At 37.0% G+C, this 25,412-nt stretch overlaps 1 protein-coding gene and 1 long non-coding RNA gene across 2 annotated transcripts; both read left to right on the top strand.

Moving 5' to 3' along the window:
* The first annotated feature begins 6,991 nt into the window (after positions 1-6,991).
* Positions 6,992-7,730, top strand: LOC109827532. The gene is made up of 2 exons (XR_002243460.1): positions 6,992-7,222; positions 7,539-7,730. It is a non-coding gene; the product is annotated as an uncharacterized LOC109827532 (long non-coding RNA).
* An 11,478-nt stretch (positions 7,731-19,208) lies between these two features.
* LOC109827531 (probable acyl-activating enzyme 1, peroxisomal) lies at positions 19,209-22,047 on the top strand. The gene is made up of 2 exons (XM_020394541.1): positions 19,209-19,870; positions 20,329-22,047. Exons 1-2 carry the CDS (start codon positions 19,673-19,675, stop codon positions 21,793-21,795), a joined length of 1,665 nt encoding a protein of 554 aa, XP_020250130.1. The 5' UTR covers positions 19,209-19,672; the 3' UTR covers positions 21,796-22,047.
* The last annotated feature ends 3,365 nt before the right edge of the window (positions 22,048-25,412 follow it).

The raw sequence follows: 25,412 nt of genomic DNA, 5'->3' as shown, positions 1-25,412 counted from the left end.
TTGGTTGATCGAGCCGGAAAGAATAAGGGGAAAGCTATTCAAGCTTCAGAGGTGAATGCTATCAAGGCTAGTGGTAATAATTTAGATTCGAATTCTTTGGGCTACTCGTTATCTGCAGTCAGTTTGTGTTGCAGACTCTACAGAGTAGATGTTGGATTTCGATGCTTCTTACCATATTTGCCCTAGGAGGGATTAGTTCTCCAGCTTTCAGGAGTTGGAAAGAGGGGAGGTCGTGCTCATGGATAATGATCAGAGTTGAAAAGAGGGGAGGTCGTGCTCATGGATAATGATCATGAATGTCCTATTGGTGGTATCGATACCATTCGGATTAGGATGAGTGACGGAGTGATTCGGGAGTTGGTTGGAGTGAGGTTCGTTCCTCAGTTGAAGAAGAACATCATTTCACTTTGAGTTTTGGAGGCAGCAGGCTATAGGGTGACCTTGGTCGATTCACGTTTGAATGTCACATTGGGGTCCATGATTTTGATGAAGGGCATCAAGATGAATAATTTGTATTATTTGATTGGGAGCATGGTATTTGATAGAGAGCTGACGACTTCTTTGGATTTAGCTAGACTGTGACATTTGTTGAGGCTGGGTTATTTGATTGGTTATGCCATGCATGGTTTGTTGAGGAGTGCTTTGACCTACAGATTAAAATCCTTTGAGCACATTGGTATGAGCAAGAAGATCGAGGTGGAGTTTGGCACTTCTATCCATCGATCGAGGGGTCTTTTAGGTGGTGTTCAGTCAAGCATTTGGGGGCCTTCCAAGGAGGCATCATTAGGGGGTAATCGATATTTGGTTTCTACAGTTGGGGATTGTTCTAGACATTGGTGGGTTGCAACCAGGTCTCATTGGTGTGAAGTCCTAAAAGTCAACAATAATTAGAAGAAGTGTATTGAAAAAAGGTAACCCGTCGTTCTAGCTTTGGTAAGGGTTCTTTCTTGCATTTGTGCCGAGCTCATGGCAGTTTAAGACACTTCATTGATGTGGAGACATTGGGGCGATGAGATGAGATGATAGTTTTGATGGGTCGTTTCTTACTGAAAGGGGATCGGTGTTGGTTGTCGAGCATTGGTTTTGGTTTTGGAGCTTTGACATATTTGGGTCATCTTGGTCATAGGTTGCTGACTACTGCATGTGGAGATTTTGGATTTGGTAGAGCTGCTTCAGATTTTTGGTTGCGTTGGATATTTGGTTGCCCAACATTTGGTCACATCGAGGATGTGAGATTTGATCCGATTGTACATTTGGGATTCAAAGGTTCGTTTGATTATCAGTTAGGAGCTTCTGATTTTGTTCTGAGCAGGTATGTCACATTTGACCCTCGGCAGGTGAAGAGTGTTGATCAGATCATTAGGATATCGTAGTGGGTGGAGGGTGATGCTACTTCACATTGGATGGAGATTACTCCACATACTCCAGATCATACTGCATCATTTGGGATTCTAGCTGAGGTGACATAGTTTGGAGATCATTTGGATTTGGATGTAGATGATGAGTTGGTTTTGGATTTGAGTGTAGTTGTTGGACATATTTTGGATATAGCCATTGGTTCACCTCAGGTGGAGGTGTTTGATTTGTTTTAGTTTGGGGCCATTGAGAGCGCTATCAGTTGCAGATCCGTTGGTGATATTGGTGAAGAGTTGTAAATTTTTTTATTTGATTGAGGGCCTTTGGAGGCCGTTTGGGTAAACTACGTGAAATCTTGATTCCTTGGGCAAGAAGATACGTAGACAGTCATTTATGATACAGCCGGTTTGGTGAGTTGATACCGACCTATGGAGTTTGTTCGCATTCTCGTTTGGGTTCTCGACTTATTAAGGATTGAGTCCGTTGTCGTGGATTCGTCCTACTTCGTACTGGACGCAACAAGTGAGACGTTTGATTGGTATTGGTGTCAGCTCAGTTTTAGAAAAACTTCGTCAAGGTGGAAAATTATTGGATAGCAGGTTCCTAATATGTTTCCTAATTGTTTTGGTAATAGGTTATTGGGATTCCTAATCTGTTTTGGTAACATGATTTCAAATCTGCTTAGGTAATAGGTTATTAGGATTCCTAATCTGTTTTGTTTTTTGTTTTAGAATTCATTTTATGTTTATAATTTTAGGATTTCTATATATATGAAACAATTGGAAGAGAGAATTGAGAAAAAAATTGGGGATATTTAGAGCACAGAAAAGAGGTATTTTCTGAGCTATTGGTTAGGGTTTTGTTTGGAGAGAATTAGAGATTTGTTGGTGAGATTAATTAGTGAGTTTGAGTAATTTGTAATTTTAGTTTGTACTCTTCTTCTCTACTAGTGAAAAACTCTATCCCCTTCTTGCCCCGTGGACGTAGGCAACTTGCCGAACCATGTTAAAATTGATTGTTTGTGTTTATAACATTGATTTGGTTCATTTGGCCATCTCTCGATGTTCATTTGATTTGATTTCTCGTAGCACGTTGGTTTGGTTGTTTGGCTTCCGCATCGCTTAGCACTATTATGGAGAGTTGACTTGGTCAACTTTTGCCATTAGCCATTGGATGAGGGTTTGGTTGATAGAGATTAGATCTAGACCCTTGATTTCTCTTTAAGAGGATGAGAGTGTAAGAGAGAGGGAATATATATATATATATTGTCATGACCATTCTCTCTCTCTCTCTAATCATCTTCTTCCTCCCCTCAAGCTCACGTGAACCCATGGCCATGGTGGGTCAAATATTTTTTGGAGGAATTTGAGAAAACTTCATGAACGATAAGGATTGGCGTCGAGCGGATCTACAACTCTTGTGAATGCTGATCCATTAATTCTTGATTTTTGGAGATTGAATCCCTCTCAAGGCAAGTTTATCTCCTCCAATTCTCACCCTCTTTTAATATGGTTTGTTTGGTTGTGTACTTGAGTTAGATTCATGATCAAATATTTATATTTTGACTAATTGAATTATAAAGATGTTTTTATCCAAACAAAAGACAAAGTTACATGCAAAACAATCCAAGAGGGGTCAGATTGTCTTTTCAGTGCACGTGCATAAACTTTAGCTAAAATTTTGAGATAATAAATAAACTCTAAACTTAACCAAACGAGTGCCGAATGAAAGATGTATAAATCCAGTTTCCAAAACAGAAAATCATTCTTAAAAAGAGTTTGTCTAGAGAAAGATATACTCAATTTACTAACAACATGTTCTGCAAAAAACTGCTCAGTGCACGTACATAAACTTTAGCTGAAAATTTGAGATAACAAATAAACTCCAAACTGAACCAAACCAGTACCGAATGAAAGATGTGTGAATCTAGTTTCCAAATAAAAAACTATTCTTAAAAGGAGTTTGTCTAGAGAAATATATGCTCAATTTACTAACAACATATGCTGCAGAAAACTGTTGCACAAGGCTGATACCTCATTGGAAAGAGGGTTACACGAAGATTTGAGTTTCATTCCTTAGTAATCGACGCATGACCTTCACAATATATATATATATATATATATATATATATATATATGGATGTAAGCATGTTGTACGAGATCCATACGTGGTGCACGTGTTTAGCCATAGAGCTCTCGTAGCTTAATTTTGATATTTGCGCGATACGTGGGAGCACGTATCGTTTGGGAATTGGATGATCACGATGGGGTGATGATCATCTACTGCATTATTGGCATTATAAATTTAATATATGTTGATATGAGCTTGTTTATGATAACACAAGCTTGTTGCTTGAGTTAGGCCTATGAGCCACTCAGGAGATTGTTTTAGTCTATTTCAAGTAGATCTTCAGGAGCGCAAAGAGGCGCAGACTAGCTTGTAGCAGCCAACCTTTCTTTTGCTAGGTAGTACTCCATCATGTAGTTTTTGTTGTCTTTACTCTTGTAGCCGGAGCAGGGCTGTACCTGTGTAAGTTTTACCTTTTTAGAGGCAGAGACCCTCCTATAGATATGTATATTTTGATACAGTGTTAGATATTAGTGATACTTGGATATTTGTATAGAGTCTGTTAGATTTATGTTCTTGTTTAGAACTTCTCACATATATGATATATGTTCACTTTCAAGCTTTGAACTGTGTTGTGCCTAAATTTCAGCTTGAGAATATTATAAATCATTATATACTTGTTGTGTACCCTTATTTATAAGATTTGCCATGATATTAAGACTGTTTGATTAGACTTTGGGTGTCTCCTATTGTTGTTTGGCATTTACTAGAGTAATAGCAATGGTGTCATGTTAAGATTGCTTATGCATAGAGTAAGGTGCATAGCAAGTCCTAACATCTCTGGGGTTCACCCTGGACTGTAGCCAGTGTGAAAATCAGGGGCGTTACAAGGAAAAGAACTCATATCTAAGAAATTTGTTTGTATTAAGGAGGGTCTAAAATCTACAAATGATAAGAGAGAGCACGGAAAAATAGTTAAGCGTCGAAGAGATACTAGAGTAGGTTGCAAGGCGATGTTGCGGGTCAATTGAACTGATAAAGGTACACAAATAGTGAGCAAACTTGTTAATGAGCATACAAATCACGAGTTGACTAGTCTAGATAAGGTTAAGAATCATTATTGACATCAAAAGTTACATCGAACAAAAGGTTATCTAAGTCTGATTGATAGTTTGCATGAAGAAGGGCTTTCGCTAGCAACAATTTCACGAGTAATAAATGTTAGTAGTTGGCGTCAGGAGGAAATCGTCACACCGCAACAATGTAGTGATCATATTAGAAAATAGAGAAAGAATAACATGGGTAATGAATGCATATTAGTCATTCAAAAATTCATAGATAAAAGGACATTTGATCTAGATTTTTATTTTGCTATTGAATTAGATATTATAGGAACTATGAAGAGTGTATTTTGAACAAATGGATGGGCAAGGGCATCATTCTTAAAGTTTCATGACGTTGTTATTATTTATGTTACATATAGAACTAACAAGTTGGCACTGCCTCTTGCTCCATTTATTGGTGTTAACCACCACAGGCGGTCAACTTTGTTAGGTTGTGCACTACTTGCAGATGAGGAAGAAGACACACTTGTCTGGTTGTTTATTTAGTGAGTTAAATGTATGAATGGAGTAGCTCTGGATGCTATTATTACAGATTAGGGCAAAGCTATATGCAATATCATTCAAAGAGTGTTTCCAAATACTCCACATCGCTATTGAAAATGGCATCTTGGCAAGCACATGATTGATCATTTATTATCTCTACAAAAGGTGCATGGAGAAGAGTTTGTGAACTACTTTAATAGATGGTGGCATAGCAAGACAATTGAAACATGTATTCAGCAATGAGATGAGTTAAAAGAACTACTTTAATAGATGGTGGCATAGCAAGACAATTGAAACATGTATTCAGCAATGAGATGAGTTAAAAGAAAAGTTCAATATAGAAGAAAATAAGCAAGACAATTGAAACATGTATTCAGCAATGAGATGAGTTAAAAGAAAAGTTCAATATAGAAGAAAATAAGGAAGGTTGGTTACAAACCATGTACAAAAAAAGAACACATTGGGTTCCATGCTATCTCAAAGATATTTTTTTTGCAGGAATGACATCAAGCCAACATAGTGAAAGTATAAATGCCGTCTTTGACACATACATCAACTCACAAACATTATTGCCCGATTTTGTTGAGCAATATGATAAAGTAATATTGTCGCGTCGTTCTCAAGAATTAAGTGAAGATTTTGCTACTTTGAATACAAAGCTTATGATGCATCTAAATCATCCGATTGAGATTCAAGCTGGAGAGTCATATACAAGAGCTATATTTGAGAGGTTTTAAGATGAGCTTAAAGGTTTTGTATCTTTGTTTTATGATGAGATGGGAAAAAAAGAATCAATTTCTAGTTGGCTCGCTCTCTACTGAAAGAAATGTATGGGAGCATGTAGTTTATAATCAAAATGAACAGAGAATAACATGTACATGTGCTATGTTTAAGACTGATGGTATATTATGTAGGCATGTCATTCATATTATGATATCAAATCAGTTGGTAAGAATTCCTCAGGAATGTTAGGTCTCATGTTTATGAGCCTATTATCTAATCTGGTTTTAATGATTAACAAACAAATTCCTAACATATTTTCGAGTATTTGTATTTGCTTGTTAGGTATCCTACACAAACATCATCCGTTGGAGGTTGGATGGACTTGCACTTTAACGATGACATCCTATTGGAGGTTGGAAGGAAATCGAAATGAAGTGCTATGCCATTCAAGTCAAAGACACACTATCGCTTCATCCCCGCTACCAAGGTCGAGCTTAATGAAGATTATTAGCTTAGGTATATTGTTTGTAGTTTAGGTATTTACTTTATGTGTTTTACTTAAAGCTCAAATAATACACATACACATTTGTTTTCATATTGATCATTATACATCTTTTGAGAAGATTACGTGTGTAAAATGATTTCATCAAAATCAATTATTTAACAGTTTCGTATTTTTGTTGATTCTATTCATCTATGAAATCATATCTAATGATCTCATATTTTTGACCGTTTTTGCAAAATAGTGAGTTTTCACAAATGAGAAATGCTATTTTAGAAATTTCTCTTCCAACTTGTTTATTTTCATATGTATAACATTTTCCCAAGTTTTATTATTTTTGGAATTGTTTGCTATTTTAAATCGAATTTAGAAAATCAACTTTTCAGCAAAATTCAAGTATCTACTGTATCAGTTTTTTAGTCTACCGAATGCTTGGATCGATCGACCGAGCAGTCTTTTCAGTCGACCGATGAAACTTTTTAATCGACTTGCCAGAATTAGTTTTTATAGCGTTAGTTTTGTCAGTCAATTAGTTTTTACAGCATTAGTTTTTACGACATTAGTTTTTATAGCATATAGAGAAAACGGGAGGTGAGATGGCAGCATAGGAAAATTCTTGTACTGCTGTCACATGTCAAAATTTAATTCGATTGTCACACATTAGCAATAAATACTAAAATAACAGTTAACATTCGACATTAATTTGAAATTTAAATAGGATAAGGATTAGATGCAAAAAATCCCACACTTCCTTCCCTAAAAGCGTCGTTGCTTTCTCATCTTCCCCAAAACCGCTACTTTCTATTCCTCCTCCATCTTCGTATCCCAAATATCCATCACCGATCTTTGAAAAATAAATGCAATTGAACCCAATTCTCAAGCGAAGAATGGACGCATCACCTTCGCCAATCTTCAGGACACCTAATTTTCAAGCCAAGGAAGAAGGATCATCTCTGAGCATCCTCAGGTACTTTATGAATCTTTTAGTTTTGTTAATTACTCTCATAAACTCATAATTGGATGACTCCTTAATTCAATCTAGTTAATGAAAGTTTTTTATTTTTACTTTTTAAAGGAAGCAACTTAATTTTTATCTATTAAAAGTTTGCAATAGTTTAGAATTATTAGAATTATTAAATTTTATTTTTTAAAGGAACCAACTTTAATTTTGGGTTTACATGATATTTGATGACTAATATTGTGCAGGATTGATGCACAATATTAGTTTTTTTATTGATATAGTTTACAGGTCTTGTTGACCCTTTGTTCATGGAATTGTGCAGGATGAGAAGGCTAAAAGACAAAAAGAAATGAGAAAAGAAGACAATCTTGGATGAATGAAGTTTAAGAAAAAAAATTAACTTGTATATTTGATTTCGATGTAGATTTTTGAGTTATCCATCATTGTATGTAATACAGGAAATGAAATTAATTGGAAATACTTGTTCCTGACTTATTCATAGAAGTATTTTTGATCTTGCTTGTGTCATTACTTGCTGATTAATTTTTTTTCTACTTTCTTGATCTTTGCTTGTAGTTTAATTCAGTTTGAGAACTATTTTTGATTGTGTTATCTGGACCATCACATCATGCATCTAGATTTAAACAAACCAAGTTGAAATTAATAATTTTGGCAATATGTTGGAGGGATTTATTTCTAAACCTTGTACATGATATTTGATGACTAATAGCAGCAAGCAACTTTTCTAGCTATTGGTAATTGACCTTGTGCATGACAATTGAATATGAACATGATAATTGATGTCACCATGTAATTTCCTACATTTACACGACACATATATAAATTCAACATGAAGAAATAGCAGGAAAGTAGTTCATAAATATAATCTTAAACCCAACATGTTAGAGCAACTTACAGTCATAATATATGACAACGTCGCATATCATATCGAATTTATAAACACATCTGTAACTAGTCCCCAAAGAAATCACAAATTTCATAGTAGCTCAAAAGTACCTTATAGACAAAATCTCCACTATCAATCAATTTGAATTAGTAACAAATATCAAGAAGATTTCACTTCTTACTTGAAAGAAAAAACATTGCTTATAAAAAGAAATAACAATAATATAGTTTTGAATTTTACTCATTTGTGGCTAAAGTGACAATTGGCATACATACATATTAACCATCCAATGTAAAAGAAGACAAAGAACAAGCACTAATCATCTAACACAACTAAAAATAGAGAGCAGTAACTAATCATCTGATACAATTTAGAACAGAGAACAATCACTAATCATCCAACAGAAATAAAAATAGAAAGCAAGTACACAATGCTGAAAAGACCAATGCACAAGAGGAGCTACTACTTAAATTTGAAGGAGAATGAAAGTATAATTTGTTGAACTGCTTGATATGCGCTCTAGGTTATAGTTTGACTTGCAAGTCCTTGCATAAGGACCACCTCATCTTGTCTCATTTGAAGCCTTTGTGAAATTAGTATTAACAAAGCCCATCCAAAGAGGACTAACATCTGTTCATGCAAAAAGATTTTAGACATTTTAGCTTTGCAAGAGTAATATTTTAACTACACAAGAAGAGAATAACACGGTACATTACTTTTAGAGATTAAATTCTTCAGATCCAAAATGACTTACTGCTAGGAGTCAAATGATGAACTTCAAATCCTGCCTGTATAAATAAACAAGAATCAGATGAATAAATGCAACTAGCTGTAAATAAGATGCATTAGTCAACTAATGTAAGTATCTTTGTGAACAATTAAACATTAAAATACCTAGTTATTTGACAGATTAGCAACAAGAGAATTACTACAACTACTTTTATAATGTCCCTTTTGATCACATCTGCCACATGTCCTATTTTTTATCTTCTTTTTTCATGTGCTTTTTCAAGTCTCGATTTCAATTTGCTAATTGTTCTTGGCCATCCCTTATGCTTCGTAGACTCGAGAGGGTCACGAACAATGATTTGAGGGAGTTCCTCAATAGTATGGGAAGGAGTAGTACTAGATTCAACCCGACTTGTAGTTTCAGTCCCCTTGATTTGCTTAGCACTAGTATCTTTTTCATGTTTTTCCATCAAGTTAAAAAAAGTATCTCTTTCATCAAAGACCATAGGTGATTCAGGTGCCCACTCCATCACGTTATTAAAATTTTCTCTCAAAGCCCAAGAGCGCAAAGTACTCAATTGTTCTCTATTGCTATTAAAGTTTTTTTCCAGCAACACATTAAAGACTCTAATATTACGGTGCCTTGCATTCATTGTCCATCTATGCATAATGTATTCTTAAGAAATTCTTACCAAGTGATTCGATATCATAATATGAATGGCATGCCTACATTATATTCCATCAGTCTCAAACGTAGCACATGTATTATTCTCTGTTCATTTTGATTATAAACTACATGCTCCCATACACTTCTTTCAGTAGAGAGCAAGCCAACTATGTATTTAGAAATTGATTCTTCTTTTCCCATCTCATCATGAAACAAATATACAGAACCTTTAAGCTCATCTTGAAACCTCTCAAATATAGCTCTTGTATATGACCTCCAGCTTGAATCACAATCGGATGGTTTAGATGCATCAATGGCTTTGTATAAAGTAGCAAAATATTTACGTAATTCTTGAGAAAGACACGACAATATTGCTTTATCATATTGCTCAACAAAATCAGGCAACAATATTTGTGAGTTGACATATGTGTCAATGAAGGCATTTATACTTTCACTACGTTAGCTTGATGTCATTCCTGCAAAGAAAGTATCTTTGAGATAGCATGGAACCCAATGTGTTCTTTTTCTGTACATGGTTTATAACCAACCTTTCTCATTTTCTTCTATATTGAACATTTCTTTTAACTCATCCCATTGTTGAATACATGTTTCAATTGTCTTGCTATGCAACCATCTATTAAAGTAGTTCGCAAACTCTTCCCCATGCAAGTTTTGTAGAGATAATAAATGATCAACCATGTGCTTGCCAAGATGCTATTTGCAATAGCGATGTCGAGTATTTAGAAACACTCTTTGAATGGCATTGCATATAGCTTTGTCCTGGTCTATAATAATGGCATGTGGAGCCACTCAATTCATACATTTAACCCACTCAGTAAACAACCAGACAAATGTGTCTTCTTTCTTATCCGCAATTAGTGCACAACCAAACAAAGTTGACTGCCTATGGTGGTTAACACCAGTAAATAGAGCAAAAGGCAGTGCCAACTTGTTAGTTCTATATGTAACATAAAAAATAACAACGTCATGAAACTTTAAGAATGATTCTCTTGCACGTCCATCTGCCCAAAATACACTCCTCATAGTTCATGTAGTATCTAATTCAATAGCAAAATAAAAATCTGGATCAAATGTCTTTTCATCCAAGTATTTTTGAATGACTAATATGCATTCATTACCATGTTATTCTTTGAACATGAAACATATAATTAACTTAATCTAATTATGGTTAACATCTTTGTTAATCAATTTCTTCAATTACTCATATGTAATCAACATGATTATCAAAGCATGATAGAAACTACACATGACAGAGATATATTTCGTTTTAAATCTGATTACAAAGCCTAGATATCACAACCCTAGGTTTTAGCATGATTAGTTACAAGAAAAACTCAATTAATTAACAAAATAGGGTTTGCACATGAGTTAAAGTTAATTAACAAGTTAAAAACGAAATTATCATTAACCCTAATGATCATAATCATGCTTCTAATATAAACAACAAGAAAAAACGTTAGATCTATCATGGGTTAAAGATCTATTATCAAGAATCTACTTTTTATCATATGTAACTATGAATAAACATGCAAAATACTAATTTAAACACATTAAATCTTTAAATTACTAAGGGTGCATGTTTGGATAAAGATGATCTTGCCTCAGGGTGCTGTTGAACTCCTCAACCACGTGTATGCAAGATTCCTCTTCAACCACGATCACCAAACTCCGCCTTCCTCTCGACAAACGCCTCAAAACTCTCCCAAATCTAAAAAACTAGGGCTATGCTTTGAGGAGGAAGGTGGTTGCTGTTCTCACGAATTATATCTCTGAAAATAGGTTTTAATGAGTATATATAGGGGTATAAACAACTGGGTTTGAAAATAAACAAAACCAACTCGAAACCTGAAAGAATTCTGGAAATAGCCCGATTAGTCGACTAATGCCTTCATTAGTCAACTAACAACCTTACTAGTCGACTACTCTGAGTAGTAGTCGATTAGTCAACTAACAACCTTACTAGTCGACTACTCTGAGTAGTAGTCGACTACTAACAACTCAGTTTCAGGTTTGTGCATGATTTCGTGCATGTTTCTCACTCTGAGTAGTAGTCGACTACTAACAACTCAGTTTCAGGTTTGTGCATGATTTCGTGCATGTTTCTCATCTATATTCACATATATACATTGGATTGATCTAAAATCAATCCCTAGCATACTCAAACATCAAAATATGTTATTTATGACCATATAATATATTTATTACAATTTATCACAATTTATTCAAACTTTTAGGGTTTTACATTCTTCCCCCTTAAAAGAATTTCGTCCCCGAAATTCCGTAATCGTACCTTAGGGATTAATAATATGAGAAAAGCACCAAGAGAGGATAATCCAAACAAGGAAACCCTTTCGTACACATCTCGTACCATTAAATCTCAAATATGAAACATAGCAATATCTACACTTAACCATCTCGAATGCGAATATTCCCACTTAACTCCTAACTACGCGGAACTAGTATGACATTTGAAAAATCCAAACAAGGAACCCCACATATATATACCATGTATTCCGAATGATAATTGATAAGGAGCTAAGTGTTAATACACTCATTCTAGCGTTAAATATAAATATGACCATATAACCAAATCACAAGCAAAAGCAAATCATAATTAATCAATCAATTTACTTGCTCAAATAGGTGCGGTAGTCACGACGTATATTCTCTTCGCGCTCCTAAGAAGCCTCATCAGCTCCTTTCCGGTTCTATTGAACTTTGACTAGAGGAATCACTTTGTTTCTAAGTCTCTTGTCCTTCTTGGTAAGAATACACACATGAATTTCAATAGTAGTCAAATCATCATGAATTTTAATATTTGGCGTGTCTAACACTCGCTGCTGCTCCTCGTCGCGTAGATGCTTCTTAAGCATCGAAACATGAAAGATATCGTGTATACTCAACATCGATGTTAGAAGATCTAGCCGATATGAAACGGCTCCAATGTGCTCCACTATCCTGAACGGGCTAATATACCTCGAGACAAGCTTTTCCCCGTCTACCAAATCCCTGAATTCCCTTCATTGGTGCCACTTTCAACAATACATAGTCTCCAACCTGGAACTCTAGCAGGTCGTCGTCTCTGATCTGCATAACTCTTCTGACGACTCTGTGCTATAAGTATGTGCTCCTGAATCACTGCTACCTTCTCTGTAGTTTGTCTCACAAGCTGTAGTCCAAGTAATAGGTTGTTATCCAGTTCTGCCCAACAAATAGGTGATCTGCAAGGCCTCCCGTACAATGCTTCATACGGTGACATCCTAATAGTCGCTTGTTAACTATTATTATAAGCAAATTCAATTAATAGGATGTGGTCCTCCCAACTACCCTAAAAGTCTATGACACACGCCCGCAACATTTCCTCCAATACCTGTTTAACTCTCTTTGTTTGTCCATCTGTTTGCGGGTGGAAAACAAAACACTAGAATATGACAACTGACTACTGAAAGACTTCTGGAAGCTCCTCCAAAAGTGTAAAGTGAAAACTGAGCCTCGGTATGATATGATCGTCTCTTGAACTCCGTGCAATCTCATGATGTCCTGGATAAATATTCTCGCATAAGTCTCTGCTGTATAGGTTGTCTTTACTAGTATAAAATATGCCAACTTCGTCAACTAATCAACTATCACCCAAACTGAATCGTTCCCCATCTTCGATCTCGGCAATCCTATAATAAAGTCTATGGAAATATCTGCCCATTTTCACTCCATAATGGGTAAAGGCTGTAGGGTTCCTGCTGGTCTCTGGTGTTCTGCCTTCACTTGTTGGTAGGTAAGGCACTTAGCCAAATACTCGGCAATCTCCCTACGCATGCCGCTCCACCAAAAGTGTCTCTTCAGGTCCTTGTACATTTTTGTTGTGCCTGATGTACTGTGTACTTGGTACGATGCATCTCATCAAATAAGTCTTTCTTTAACTGTGGACTATTCAGTATCACCATTCGGCCCTTCATTCGAAATCTTCCCCTTTTGGGTTTGAATCCAAGAGTCCTCTAGCTGAGCTCTGACCACTCTATCACTCCAAGATAATTATACTGACAAAGCTCTCAAAAATGCACTGCTCCCGCTGATCTCTGGCTTAAAGTCAAACTGGCTAAGGGTGTGAAGATCTCAATACAACGAGCACCTCTAAGCTGCAATTCGATGCCGACGCTTCCTGCTCAACGCGTCTACAACTATGTTCGCCTCCATCGGATGGTACTGAATCGCGAACTCATAATTCTTAATAAATTTGACCCATCATTGTTGTCTCTGATTTAGCTCTTTCTGAGAAAAGAGGTACTTCAAACTCTGATAATCTGTAAATAGCTCGAACTACACTCCATCCAGATAGTGCCTCCATGTCTTCATTGCAAAGACCACTGCTGCTAGCTCCAAGTCATGTGTGGGATAATTATCCTCATGATTCCTCAACTACCTCAAAATGTAGGCCACCACTCTCTAGGTCTGCATCAAAACTCCTCCAAGACCTGATAATGACGTATCCGTGTAGATAACAAAAGTCTTATCACTGCTCGGAATGATCAACACCGGCGCTGTAGTCAATTTAGCCTTCAAAGTCTCAAAGGCCTCCTAGCACTCCGTGCCCCAAACAATCTGTATACCCATCTTCGTAAGGCGTGTAAGTGGTGTCGTAATCTTCGAGTAGTCCTGAATGTACTTCATGTAATAGCTTGCCAATCCTAGGAAACTACAAATTTCTGTAACCGTCTTCGGCAGCTTTCAATCCAGTACGGTCTCCACCTTAGTTGGATCTACTGCAATACCCTCTTGGCTGATAACATGGCCTAAAAATCCGACCCCTGATAGTTAAAACTCACATTTATTAACCTTGGCGTATAACTGATGCTCCCGCAAAGTCCATAATACCAATCAAAGATGCTGCTCGTGTTCTGCCTCCGATCTCGAATAGATAATGATATCATTGATAAATACAATCACAAACTGGTCCAAATATAGACGAAAGACCTGATCCATCAAATCCATAAATATCGTAGGTACATTGGTCAGCCCGAATGGCATGACAGAAACTCGAAGGACCCATATCGAGTCAGAAAGGCGGTCTTGGGAATATCCATCTCCCGAACCCGCAACTAATGATAACTAGAATGATGATCAATCTTTAAGAAATGTTATGTTCCCTGTAACTGGTCGAACAAGTCATTAATCCTCGATAGTGGGTACCTGTTCCGGATGGTGACTTTGTTTAACTCATGATAATCTATGCATAACCGCATGTTACCATCCTTCTTCTTCACGAAAAGGACCGGCGCTCTCCACGAAGAATGACTCTAGCGAATAAATCCCTAAGATAAAAGCTAATCTAGCTGAGTCTGTAGCTCTCTCATCTCAGCAGGTACTATATGTTAGGGTTCTTGGGATATCGGTGTTGTGCTTGGCTGTAACTCGATGCAGAACTTAACCTCTCTCACAGGAGGTAACCCAGATATATCCTAAAAGACATCCTGATAATCTGAGATAACTCTAGTCTCGTACAAATTAGCACTCCGGTCCCTCAGCATCACCTCCTCGACGTACGCCAGAAATGACTCCACAATTTGGTTGCCCAGTGAGGTCGCTACAATCAACTCAGACCCATCGGATGCCCGCAACCTGATTGTTTTAGCAAAACAGTCAATACTGACATGGTAGGATTATAACTAATCCATACCGAGAATGACGTCTAAATCCAACATCCGTAAAATGATCAGGTCAATGATAAACTCGGACTCATCTAGACTGATGATACATCTTTTACAAACGCTCTCTAATAGGGATACCTCCCCTAAAAGAGTAGGGTCGAATAACGGTATATCTAAATAATATGCAACCAACTGGAGCCTATCCATAAAGGTATGAGAGATAAAAGAATGTGAAGCTCTTGAATTGAACAAGATCCGAGCTAGGAAGGAATTTACTAAGAAAGTACCTTCACTATAGCTCCGCTCGCACCATGATCATGTGGTACGACTGTATAAACTCTACCAGTGGTTGGAGTCTGCTAAACTGCTGGCTGGGGAATGTATGGGACTATCTGTCCCTCAGGAATCTCCCGAATGGTGCGAATCTTGCCTGCTAGCACCTTAATCATTAGAATGGCAGGTGGTGCCTCAATCCTCTATTGATGGCCGTAACCGCGGCCCTGCTACTGGCCCTAGCCTCTGCCCTGCTACAGGGGTCTTCCAAGTCTTACAAAAGGTTTCTTGTCCTTGCCTTTGTCTCTGGACAGTCCTGTTTCCATAATTAACTATAGGTTTTCCTGCTCTAATCGGGCTAGTTTTACCTGTTTATCGAAGTAGTAGGTGAAATCCTCTCATGAAATTGACATTCGCTGCTCTAGCGAAATCTGAAGTCGGTGCTATCCTCCGGCATCGCCCTTCAAGCTGAATATAGCTAACATCTGCTTATGTACTGAGTCAACGCTTAGTATATCTAAAAATACTTCTCACATATTCCTTCCATTTATAGGATGCAAATGAATCCAATGTGCCCTAAAATCTTTGGTGTTCTCAGTTTCTGATATCTTTCTTAATCTCACAGATCCAAACTTTCTGCTCTACAATTCTACTAATAGCTGGTTGTGGTAAACATGTAGTCATCGGTATTACCTCTTCAATATGCACGGCTGGTACGATTGATGGTGGAACTTCAGAAAGTGTAGTCTAGCTCGTTACTCGCTCCTCGATTGTTACTAGTCTCTGATTACGAAAGCAATCGATGTTACTAAGTCGATCAAATACTATAGAGCTTTTGTCTCGGGCTCTGCTTGCCCAACTCTCTAGGTATGAGATCTACCTCGACCACATCCTCATTCCGACATTTATGTTATCAGGAGGAGAGCTTATTAGACACAATAAATGAGATCGTAAACATATATGTATATATCACATAACGTATCACAATAAGAAAACCGTATCCCATATCATTCATGCAAAATACTTTTCAATCAAAGTAAGGTAGTTAAAAAATTTATATTTTTTGCACTTGTTTTGCTTAGCCAATTCAAGTCTTCGGATATATTGGGGCGATTTTGTGTTGTCCTACACCTTATGGGTCGGTGTACGTTACCACGTTATTCACGTGATGACGCATGCCGTCCTTCTGGTGTAGGTCACTCGAAATCGTCTCTCCAATTATTCCGTGGATGAGTCTATCATATATATATATATATATCGTCCTCACTCAATCTAGAAATTCGTAACGAAATCTATACATGATTCCTAGGAAACTCTATCCTAGATCAACGGCTCAACACAAGAATGATCCTAAGGATGTTGAAACTAGAGCTATGATACCAATTGTGACGCCCTAGTTTTCACACATGGCTGCAGTCCAAGTTGAATTCATAGATGTCAAACCTATCATGCACCCACACGTGCAATACCACGTTTCACCAATCACAGTAATATCCTCTAGTGGAATCAAATATAAGTGTAGGTACATATATATTTTAACCTCATTGCAAGCAATGATGAGCTGGGCTCAGGGAGACATCGGAATAGTCAAGAAGAATGATCAGAGGACAACAAATGCTTTTTGGGGGAGAAGAAGATGGACTTGTATCGATGAAATGGAAGGCTTGCTAGGGTTTACAAAGTAGGATGAAAAGGGGAGGAGCATGTGTGCGTGTGTGTGTGGGGGGGGAGGGTAGGGGTAATATGTACTTAAGGAGGCTCCTTAGGGGGTTATTTATTGGTGTAAATTTAGGGATAATAGGATAATTTTTGGAACAACACTTTTTGGTGTTATTCATTAGGGTAATTGGTGCTGGATTCAACTTCATGGTGTTATTGGTTTGTTGGGATATTTGTGGGACAAATACCCCACTTCTCCTAAAATTACACCAACTATATAAAGACTGTTCAGCCCCCACCCTCAAAATTACCTCATATCGCTTCCTGGAACAAGAGGGGAACAAAATTACCCACTTCCAATCGCCCGCTCCTCCGTCGCCGTTCTCGAGCTCGATCGCTCGCTCCTCCGTCGCCCCCTCAAAGAGACCCGACGCCAACATCGTCACCCTCAACGTCGTCGTTCTCGAGCTCGCTAGCCCTAGCTAGGCCCACCTCCGTCGTCGTTCTCGAGCTTGATAGCCCTAGCCGGGATTTCCCTACCGCCATCTCCTCCGCCGCCTCCTCCGCCGCCTCAACCGTCTCTCGAACCCAGGTACGTGCCCTTTTCCCCCCAACAGTCAGCATAAATGAAGTGAAGCGTGACAAAAAGATGAGGACGTGCATATAGATTTGGATATTGGGTTTATAATTGGCCTTGTTTAAGTTAATAATAGGGAGTTGATTTACTTTGTCCCTTCCATTTACTTGCAAATTGAGAAAAATATTAAATTTATGGATGTGAAATGTGAATTCTTGGTCTATCTCTATATATAAAAAATATGTGCATCCACTGAGGACTAACAACTAGATGTTTGGTACTCTCTGCTCAATTGTTACAGTTTGAATATACCATTTTCTTTAAATTTGGATGAATTTAAGGTAAAAGGGTTTTTGAGTGAAAGTGGAAATTATAAGTGCTAAAGTTATTTGTTATAAGTGATCCCTCTGTGAATTCTTGTTATAAGTGATCCCTCTGTTATATGCTAAAGTTGTTTGTTATCATTGAACATAAATTATAAGTGCTGACATAGTAGACTTGAGCATTCAAACACCAATGTTTTTGCTATATTTGAACTCTTACATGTACATACTACATAAAGCTTTAGTCTTTAAGCAAATGAATTTTGGTCATTATTGATATTTCCCAAGACATGAAGGATATGTTTGTGAAGATGAATGATGATCAAATGAGAAGGTTTATGATTTGGCGACCGACTGGAGTATTTCCAAATGACGACAATCACTATGCTTATTAATGACTATTTAATGACTACGCTTGTGGACCGTAGTTTGATGACTACTCTTTTGGAGTTGTATTTTTGGGAACATAGATGTTGTTAGTTATATGCTTTTGGACTTTTATGTTAAACACATGAATGCTTTGATGACTACATGGTTTTAAATATCATTTTTGTACATATATATGTATGTTAAGCACACGCAATGTTGCTCCGGTTGATGGTGATTCTGATCTTCCTCCAGAGGCACCACGCAATGTTGCTCCGCTTGATGGTGATTCTGATGAGGACGATGACCTACAAACTCAACAAGCACAGCGGACAGCTGCATCACGTTGGAGAGAACAAATGGCAAACACAATGTGGGAGGATGGGACAAACGTAGCCTAAGGAGTCTGGAGCAAAGTTATATGTCGGAAGATTATATTTGTAATAATTAAGATTTAAGTTACAACTTAATTGATCTATAATATCATATTATAAAAAAGATGTCATACTAATTGTCCCACTCAAATTTGTCTCATTATCCCATTTTACCCCCACTTTATCCTACTCAAATTGTCTCATTGGGTAAAATTATCCCGTTGGAACCATTTAATCCAATTTGCCCCAATTTACACCAATGAATAACCCCTCTAGAGTGCATCTAAGGATGTAAAATCTCAGCCCTTCATTACTTTCATCTCAGCCCTCCGTATCAAAATAACCCAAAACCTAATCCACCACCCCTTTCTCCTTTCTCCTTTCATTCTTAGCTCCTCAAAAAATCAGCCCCCCACCCCCCAAATCAGATCTGAATAACTAAAATCACCAATGATCGATGTTAAGTCCCTCTCGGCGGCCCCTATTTAACTAAAATCACACCAATGATGTTAAGTCCCTCTCGAAAATTAAATTAAATATATGAAAGTGAGGATGTCATGATCGTATTCAAAACATCTAATAAATCTTTCGACATTATCCGTCAGTCAACGCCTCTCTTTATTGAAGTAAACCTTGTATACATCCATTAGCAGGTTTGTTAAATATATCAATTGGAGGAACGGAAGCAACTTTCACGTGCAGGTTTATTAAATATATCAATTCGGTGAACCAAAGCAACTTCCACGACCTTTCTAATTTATTGTGACTATTTTGACCCACATCTCTATATATTACCTATATCTCTTAAGCTTCTAAGATATACCAAGAACCTCATTAGCCTTCCTTCAATCCGCTGAAACAAATCTTTCAATAGTCTGCAGAAAAACTAGCTTATCCACGCACAGCAAAGCAAAAGGCATGGAAGGCACACTTCGTTGCTCTGCAAACTATGTCCCTCTCTCTCCACTGAGCTTCATCGAGCGGTCTGCGGAGGTTTACTCTGATCGGACCTCAGTTGTTTATGAATCCATCAAGTTCACTTGGAGACAGACCCGAGACCGCTGCCTCAGGCTCGCTTCCGCTCTCTCACACCTTGGCGTTTCCCGCGGCGACGTGGTAACTATAATCTCTATCTCTCATATGCTCCGTGAATATATGCGTTCTATTTTTGGAGTTTTTCTAGCATGCATCACTCTTCTCATTGTGTTAGAATATCGCAAATTATTTCCTTTTAGTTATTTTGAAGAAACATTCACAAGAAAAAGAGTGCCTCTGGTTCTAGTTTTGATAATTCTTATAATATCCATTATGACAGAAGATGAAATAAATGAAAAACGTACCTATGCTCTGAATCTAGTTGCAATTCTTTATAGAGTAAAGAATGTCAGCTCCACGGTTGACTCGTAACTTTTTAACATGATCGCTATGATTCTTGGGAATGAATCTCACATTTTTGAATGCAGAATCTATGGAGATAAACTAATAATATCATTCCTAATAACTAAATATAGACATTCTCTGCGATTAAGGTCATAGAGATCTGTACACTGAATCTTCTTCTATTGTCGAACCAGGTTGCCGTCCTCGCTCCAAACGTCCCGGCCATGTACGAGCTCAACTTCGGCGTCCCAATGGCCGGGGCAGTCATCTGCACCCTCAACGCTCACCACGACGCAGCCATGGTCTCCGTCCTCCTCAAACATTCTGAAGCCAAGCTCATTTTCGTCGACCACCAGTTCCTCACAATCGCTGAAGACGCCATCAACCTCCTTTCACAATCCAACTCCAAATCCCCTCTCCTCATCCCAATCCCAGAACCCTCTGAAGACTCCTCTCATTCACCTGGTTTAAACTACGAAAGCCTCATCAAAACCGGAGACCCCTGCTTCGACATCAAGTGGCCGATCGACGAGTGCGATCCTATCGCCCTAAACTACACATCCGGCACCACATCCAGGCCGAAAGGCGTGGTCTACACACACCGCGGCGCCTACCTCAACTGCATCAGTTCCATTCTCTTTAGTGAAATAAGGACTTTGCCGGTCTACTTATGGACAGTGCCCATTTTCCATAGCAATGGTTGGTGCCTCACCTGGGGCATAGCGGCACAAGGCGGGGTCAACGTCTGCCTCCGCGATTTCACCGCAAAGACCATCTTCGAGAAAATCACCAGGTACGGAGTTACGCACATGACCGGTGCCCCTACCGTCCTCAACATGATGGCAAACTGTCCGCTTGCTGACCGACAGCCGCTCGCAGCTGGCCAGATGGTCTGCGTCATGACGGGCGGGGCTACTCCGCAACCACCAGTCTTGGAGAAGATGGAGGAGATGGGATTTAAAGTCGTCCATGTGTACGGACTCACGGAGACCTACGGGCCCGCGACAGTGTGCGAGTGGAAGCCCGAGTGGGACGAGCTGTCGGTGGATCAGCAGGCAAAGATGATGGGGAGGCAGGGAATTCGACATATCGGAACGGAGGCAGTCGACGTCAAAGATCCGGAGACAATGAAAAGCGTCCCAGCCGATGGGAAAACAATGGGGGAGGTTATGTTTCGAGGCAACACGGTGATGAACGGATACTTCAAGGACTTAAAGGCCACGGAGGAGGTTTTTGCAGGGGGATGGATGAGGACAGGGGATCTCGGGGTGAGGCATGCTGATGGGTATATTCAGGTGAAGGATAGGCTGAAGGACATCATAATCTCCGGCCTGGAGAATATAAGCACGATCGAGGTCGAGTCGGTAGTTTATAGTCACCCGGCGGTGCTTGAAGCTGCGGTGGTTGGACGACCAGATGAGTACTGGGGGGAGACGCCGTGTGCGTTTGTGCAGCTCAAGGATGGAGCTTCTGCTGATGCTGAGGAGATTATAGGGTTCTGTCGGGCTCGACTGCCGGATTTTATGGTGCCCAAGAGCGTGGTTTTCGGGGAGCTGCCGAAGACTTCGACGGGGAAGATGCAGAAGTTTGTTCTCAGGGAGAGGGCCAAGGCTATGGGAAGCCTATTCATGAATGGCGGCGGGAAAATGCTTGAAATATAGTATTCTAAAAGTAATTGTGGATACTGTACAAATGAAGAATTTCATTTGTAATTTGATTTGTTGAACCAAAAACTAAATGGAAGTCTCAGCAATGATATGGGGTTGAGATCTGATCAATGTATTATGTTTGTTACATATGAACTTATATCTATTCATTTTAAACGTGTTCCTAATTAATTCTTCTCAATCTTCTAAGAATATTACTAATCATTTCTTTTTGAAAAATCTTGTAAAATTCGTATTCTGTGGTTATTTCAAACTTATGAACTCACATTTGAATTGGAAGTTTTATATTGCCGGGTACTAGTGATCTCGTTTTCCGGATTCACAAGAATATGTTGAAGTTAGAAAGCCAAAATCGTGTTAGTTTAAAACTAAAAAAAAGGGTAAAACGTTTAGTTTATAATAAAAAAAACTCACTATCATTTGCGTAGTGCAAACAAGAAAAAACTAATATTTTAACCATTTCATTCAAAATATATAATGGATGACCATTTAGAACAGAAAAATAGTAAGTTCCAATAAAAAATATTACAAATTACCTACATGATTGTTTTAATACAAAGTATGTTTATAATTAATCTAATGGAGGTTTTTCTATTATGTCTAAGGCTGATTTTAGAAGTGTGTGGTTTTAAAATAAATGGGGGTAAAACTTTGGGTTTATAGGCAATAAACCTTTTAGAAAGTGGATGACTTTTAACAATGGAAGTTGAACTTCAGGTGAAATATTTACCGTTGAAGAGTGATTGATGAGTGTAAAAATTATTGGGTTTAAAAATTATAGGTAAAAATCTTTTCTGGAAGTGGACGGGTTTTAAAACAAGTGTGGGTAAAAGCTTTGGGCTCATAGGTAAAAGCACTTTTTGGAATAGGGTGGGTTAAAAAATTGCTTATTTATATGTTTATTTGCAGATTACCCCATACATCATGAATATTTGCAAAACTACCCCTCAAATCATCAATTTCGGAAAAAATACTCCCAAATTAATCAATCATTAACTTTAATGGGATGATTTGTAACTGAATGTAAAATTCATTAACGAATAATCTAATTTTCACTCACAAAGTTGATAATTTACTGATTTTAGGGCAATCCCCCCCCCCAAATTTGATGGTTTGGAGGGTATTTTACAAATACTAAAATTTAATCGGTATTTTTGTAAATACCCAAGATTCAAGGGTATATATACAAATAACCAAAAAAAATTAATACTAAGGCAGAGGGCTGCACGGTAGTGTGTACAATATCTAGCTACAGTGCAAGCTTATTCTTTAATAGCGGCGGAAAAATGTTTGAAATATAATTTTGCGAAATATTGATGGGTAGTGTAATTGAATAATTTCCTAAGTAATTTGACTAGTCAAGGAAAAAACTAAATGCAATTCTCAGCAATGATATGAGATTGAGATCGAATAAGCCGCTGATCGATGTATAATGTTTGTTACGGTCAAAAAAATAATATGATGTTTGTTCTATATGAACTTATATCTATTCACTTTAAACGTGTCCCGAATTAATTCTTCCCAATCTTCTAAGAATATCACTGATTACTTCTCTCTGAAAAGATCCTATAGAATTCATATTCTGTGGTTATTTCAAATTTATGAACTCACATTTTTATATTGCTGGGTATTAGTGATCTCGTCCTCCGGATTCACAAGAATATGTTAAAAACTGGAAAGCCTCTGATCACTTTCGAAGATCATGCCTAATCTCTCCTTGATATGCAAACAGGAAATGGTTGTTTGTGATTAAAGCTTCCCATTTAAAAATTATTCACGTGTCTTTTTATCACATCTCAAAAAATGACACTTGGGCCTAATACTATAAAAAATTCACAACTAATTTTATCCAAAATTTTGTTAGTTTAAATAAAAAATTGGGTAAAACGTTTAGTTTATGAGAAAAACTCATCTATCATTTGTGGATGGACAAAAAATTAGTGCAAACAAGTTAAAAAATAATAAGTACCATTTCATTAAACAAAATAAACTCTATAAACATTTAGAGAGAAAAAAATAACAAGTTAAAAATATGGCAAATTACCTACACTAGTATTTTAATCCGTGTTAAGTATGGTCTTATCGTAATTCATCCTTATTTCATCTTGTTGCTATTTCGTGTTGCAATCACTCTTATCCCAATATATTTTTAAAGGTCTAATTACTCAACCCCCTTCGAAGCACGTGACCCCCTCCTCCCCCACCCTCGTTGAGGTTAGAGAACATGTACCCTTCTGGAAATAATGATATTAAACAATTTATATGAAGCTATAATCAAAATTAAGATTATTTAAAGTAATTGTTTCATAGTTAATGAATAAAAATAAAAATAATCAAAATATCCTAAATGCAACTTGAATGAAATGAAGATATAAGACAATTTAGTATTCAAAAAACATTATTTGTAAATAATGCATCACAAAAAGGTTCTTAATCGATCAACCAATCATAGGATGTAATAACCAAAACGTTAAGAAAAGCTCTAATAATTATTAATTATTTTTTCTTCGTCTTAATCCTCTTTTTAAAAGTTGAAAGAGTTGGTTCTTTGTCAATTTTCGCAAAATATAAAACATGTTTATTTAGTAAATTTAACGTTAAAAAATTATATATCAAAATTAATTAATGTATAAATAAGCCAACCTGATTGTATATTTATTTTATCACTGGTTGTAGGTGGGGTTTTAAATGCAGAAGAGTTAAGTGTATCAATAGGCGAAACATCTAAAATATTCTTTTTGGCTTTGCTATTGGTGGTGGATATCAATATGGATAAGTATGGAGTTAATACAGTAGATTAATTATCAATCGTATCATCTTGATTCAATTCAATTGGTTTCTCTTCCTGTGCATTCACCTTAGAATAACATGTTAATAATTTAATTTTTGAAATAATGAAACTAATATTAAATTTAGTAAAAACCTTCTTCTTAGGATTTTTATCAGAAGTACTTCTAGGTGTCGATAAGTCTAGAGTATATTCAATTGATTGACTGTATCATCGCCATTAATCAGCATCATATCGAGTGACTTTTTATCCTTTGATAAACATAAATTTAGTATTAGAACAATTACTACATTGCATACAAATATAATTTTATTAATAAGATTATGTAAATGTTACATTTCCGTCAGTTAGCAGTAACAGCCCGTTGAGTGTTTTATCGTCCACATCATCATCAATTATTTTAATAATTGTGTACTCTTAAACACATTTACTTATGTTACACTCTGTAACCTTAATATGGAAATGCATATTTCTACCGATTAATCTCTTGATAGCAAGTGAAATATCCTTGTTGTCTGCATCATATTTAAGCAAATATATATTAATTTGTAATTTCATTGATTAAATTGAAAACATATCAAACCCAATAAAGTTGCTTATTCTAAAGGACTAATTTTCATCAAACAAAGAACATCATGATGGAATATTATAAATATGGTGATGCCTATTCCATTTGTCATTTGTAAGGTAAGTTTTTATCTAAAGTTAAATATATGTTTGTGTTATATATTGTTTATTCAATTTAATTTTCATAAACTATAAATAATTTATATTTATAAATATTATAACATCCTATTTACCTTTCTTCTACATATTTTATTTT

The sequence above is a fragment of the Asparagus officinalis genome, unplaced genomic scaffold (assembly GCF_001876935.1).
Source record: "Asparagus officinalis unplaced genomic scaffold, Aspof.V1 AsparagusV1_Un280, whole genome shotgun sequence".
Taxonomy (NCBI): Eukaryota; Viridiplantae; Streptophyta; class Magnoliopsida; order Asparagales; family Asparagaceae; genus Asparagus; species Asparagus officinalis.
This window is presented reverse-complemented; position numbering and strand designations above follow the sequence as displayed.

Bases quoted from the DNA above. Each gene is read 5' to 3' on its own strand.
- LOC109827531 (XM_020394541.1), top strand. From the start codon at position 19,673: ATGGAAGGCACACTTCGTTGCTCTGCAAACTATGTCCCTCTCTCTCCA. The intron at 19,871-20,328 runs GTAACTATAATC...TTGTCGAACCAG, and splicing joins GCGTTTCCCGCGGCGACGTG to GTTGCCGTCCTCGCTCCAAA.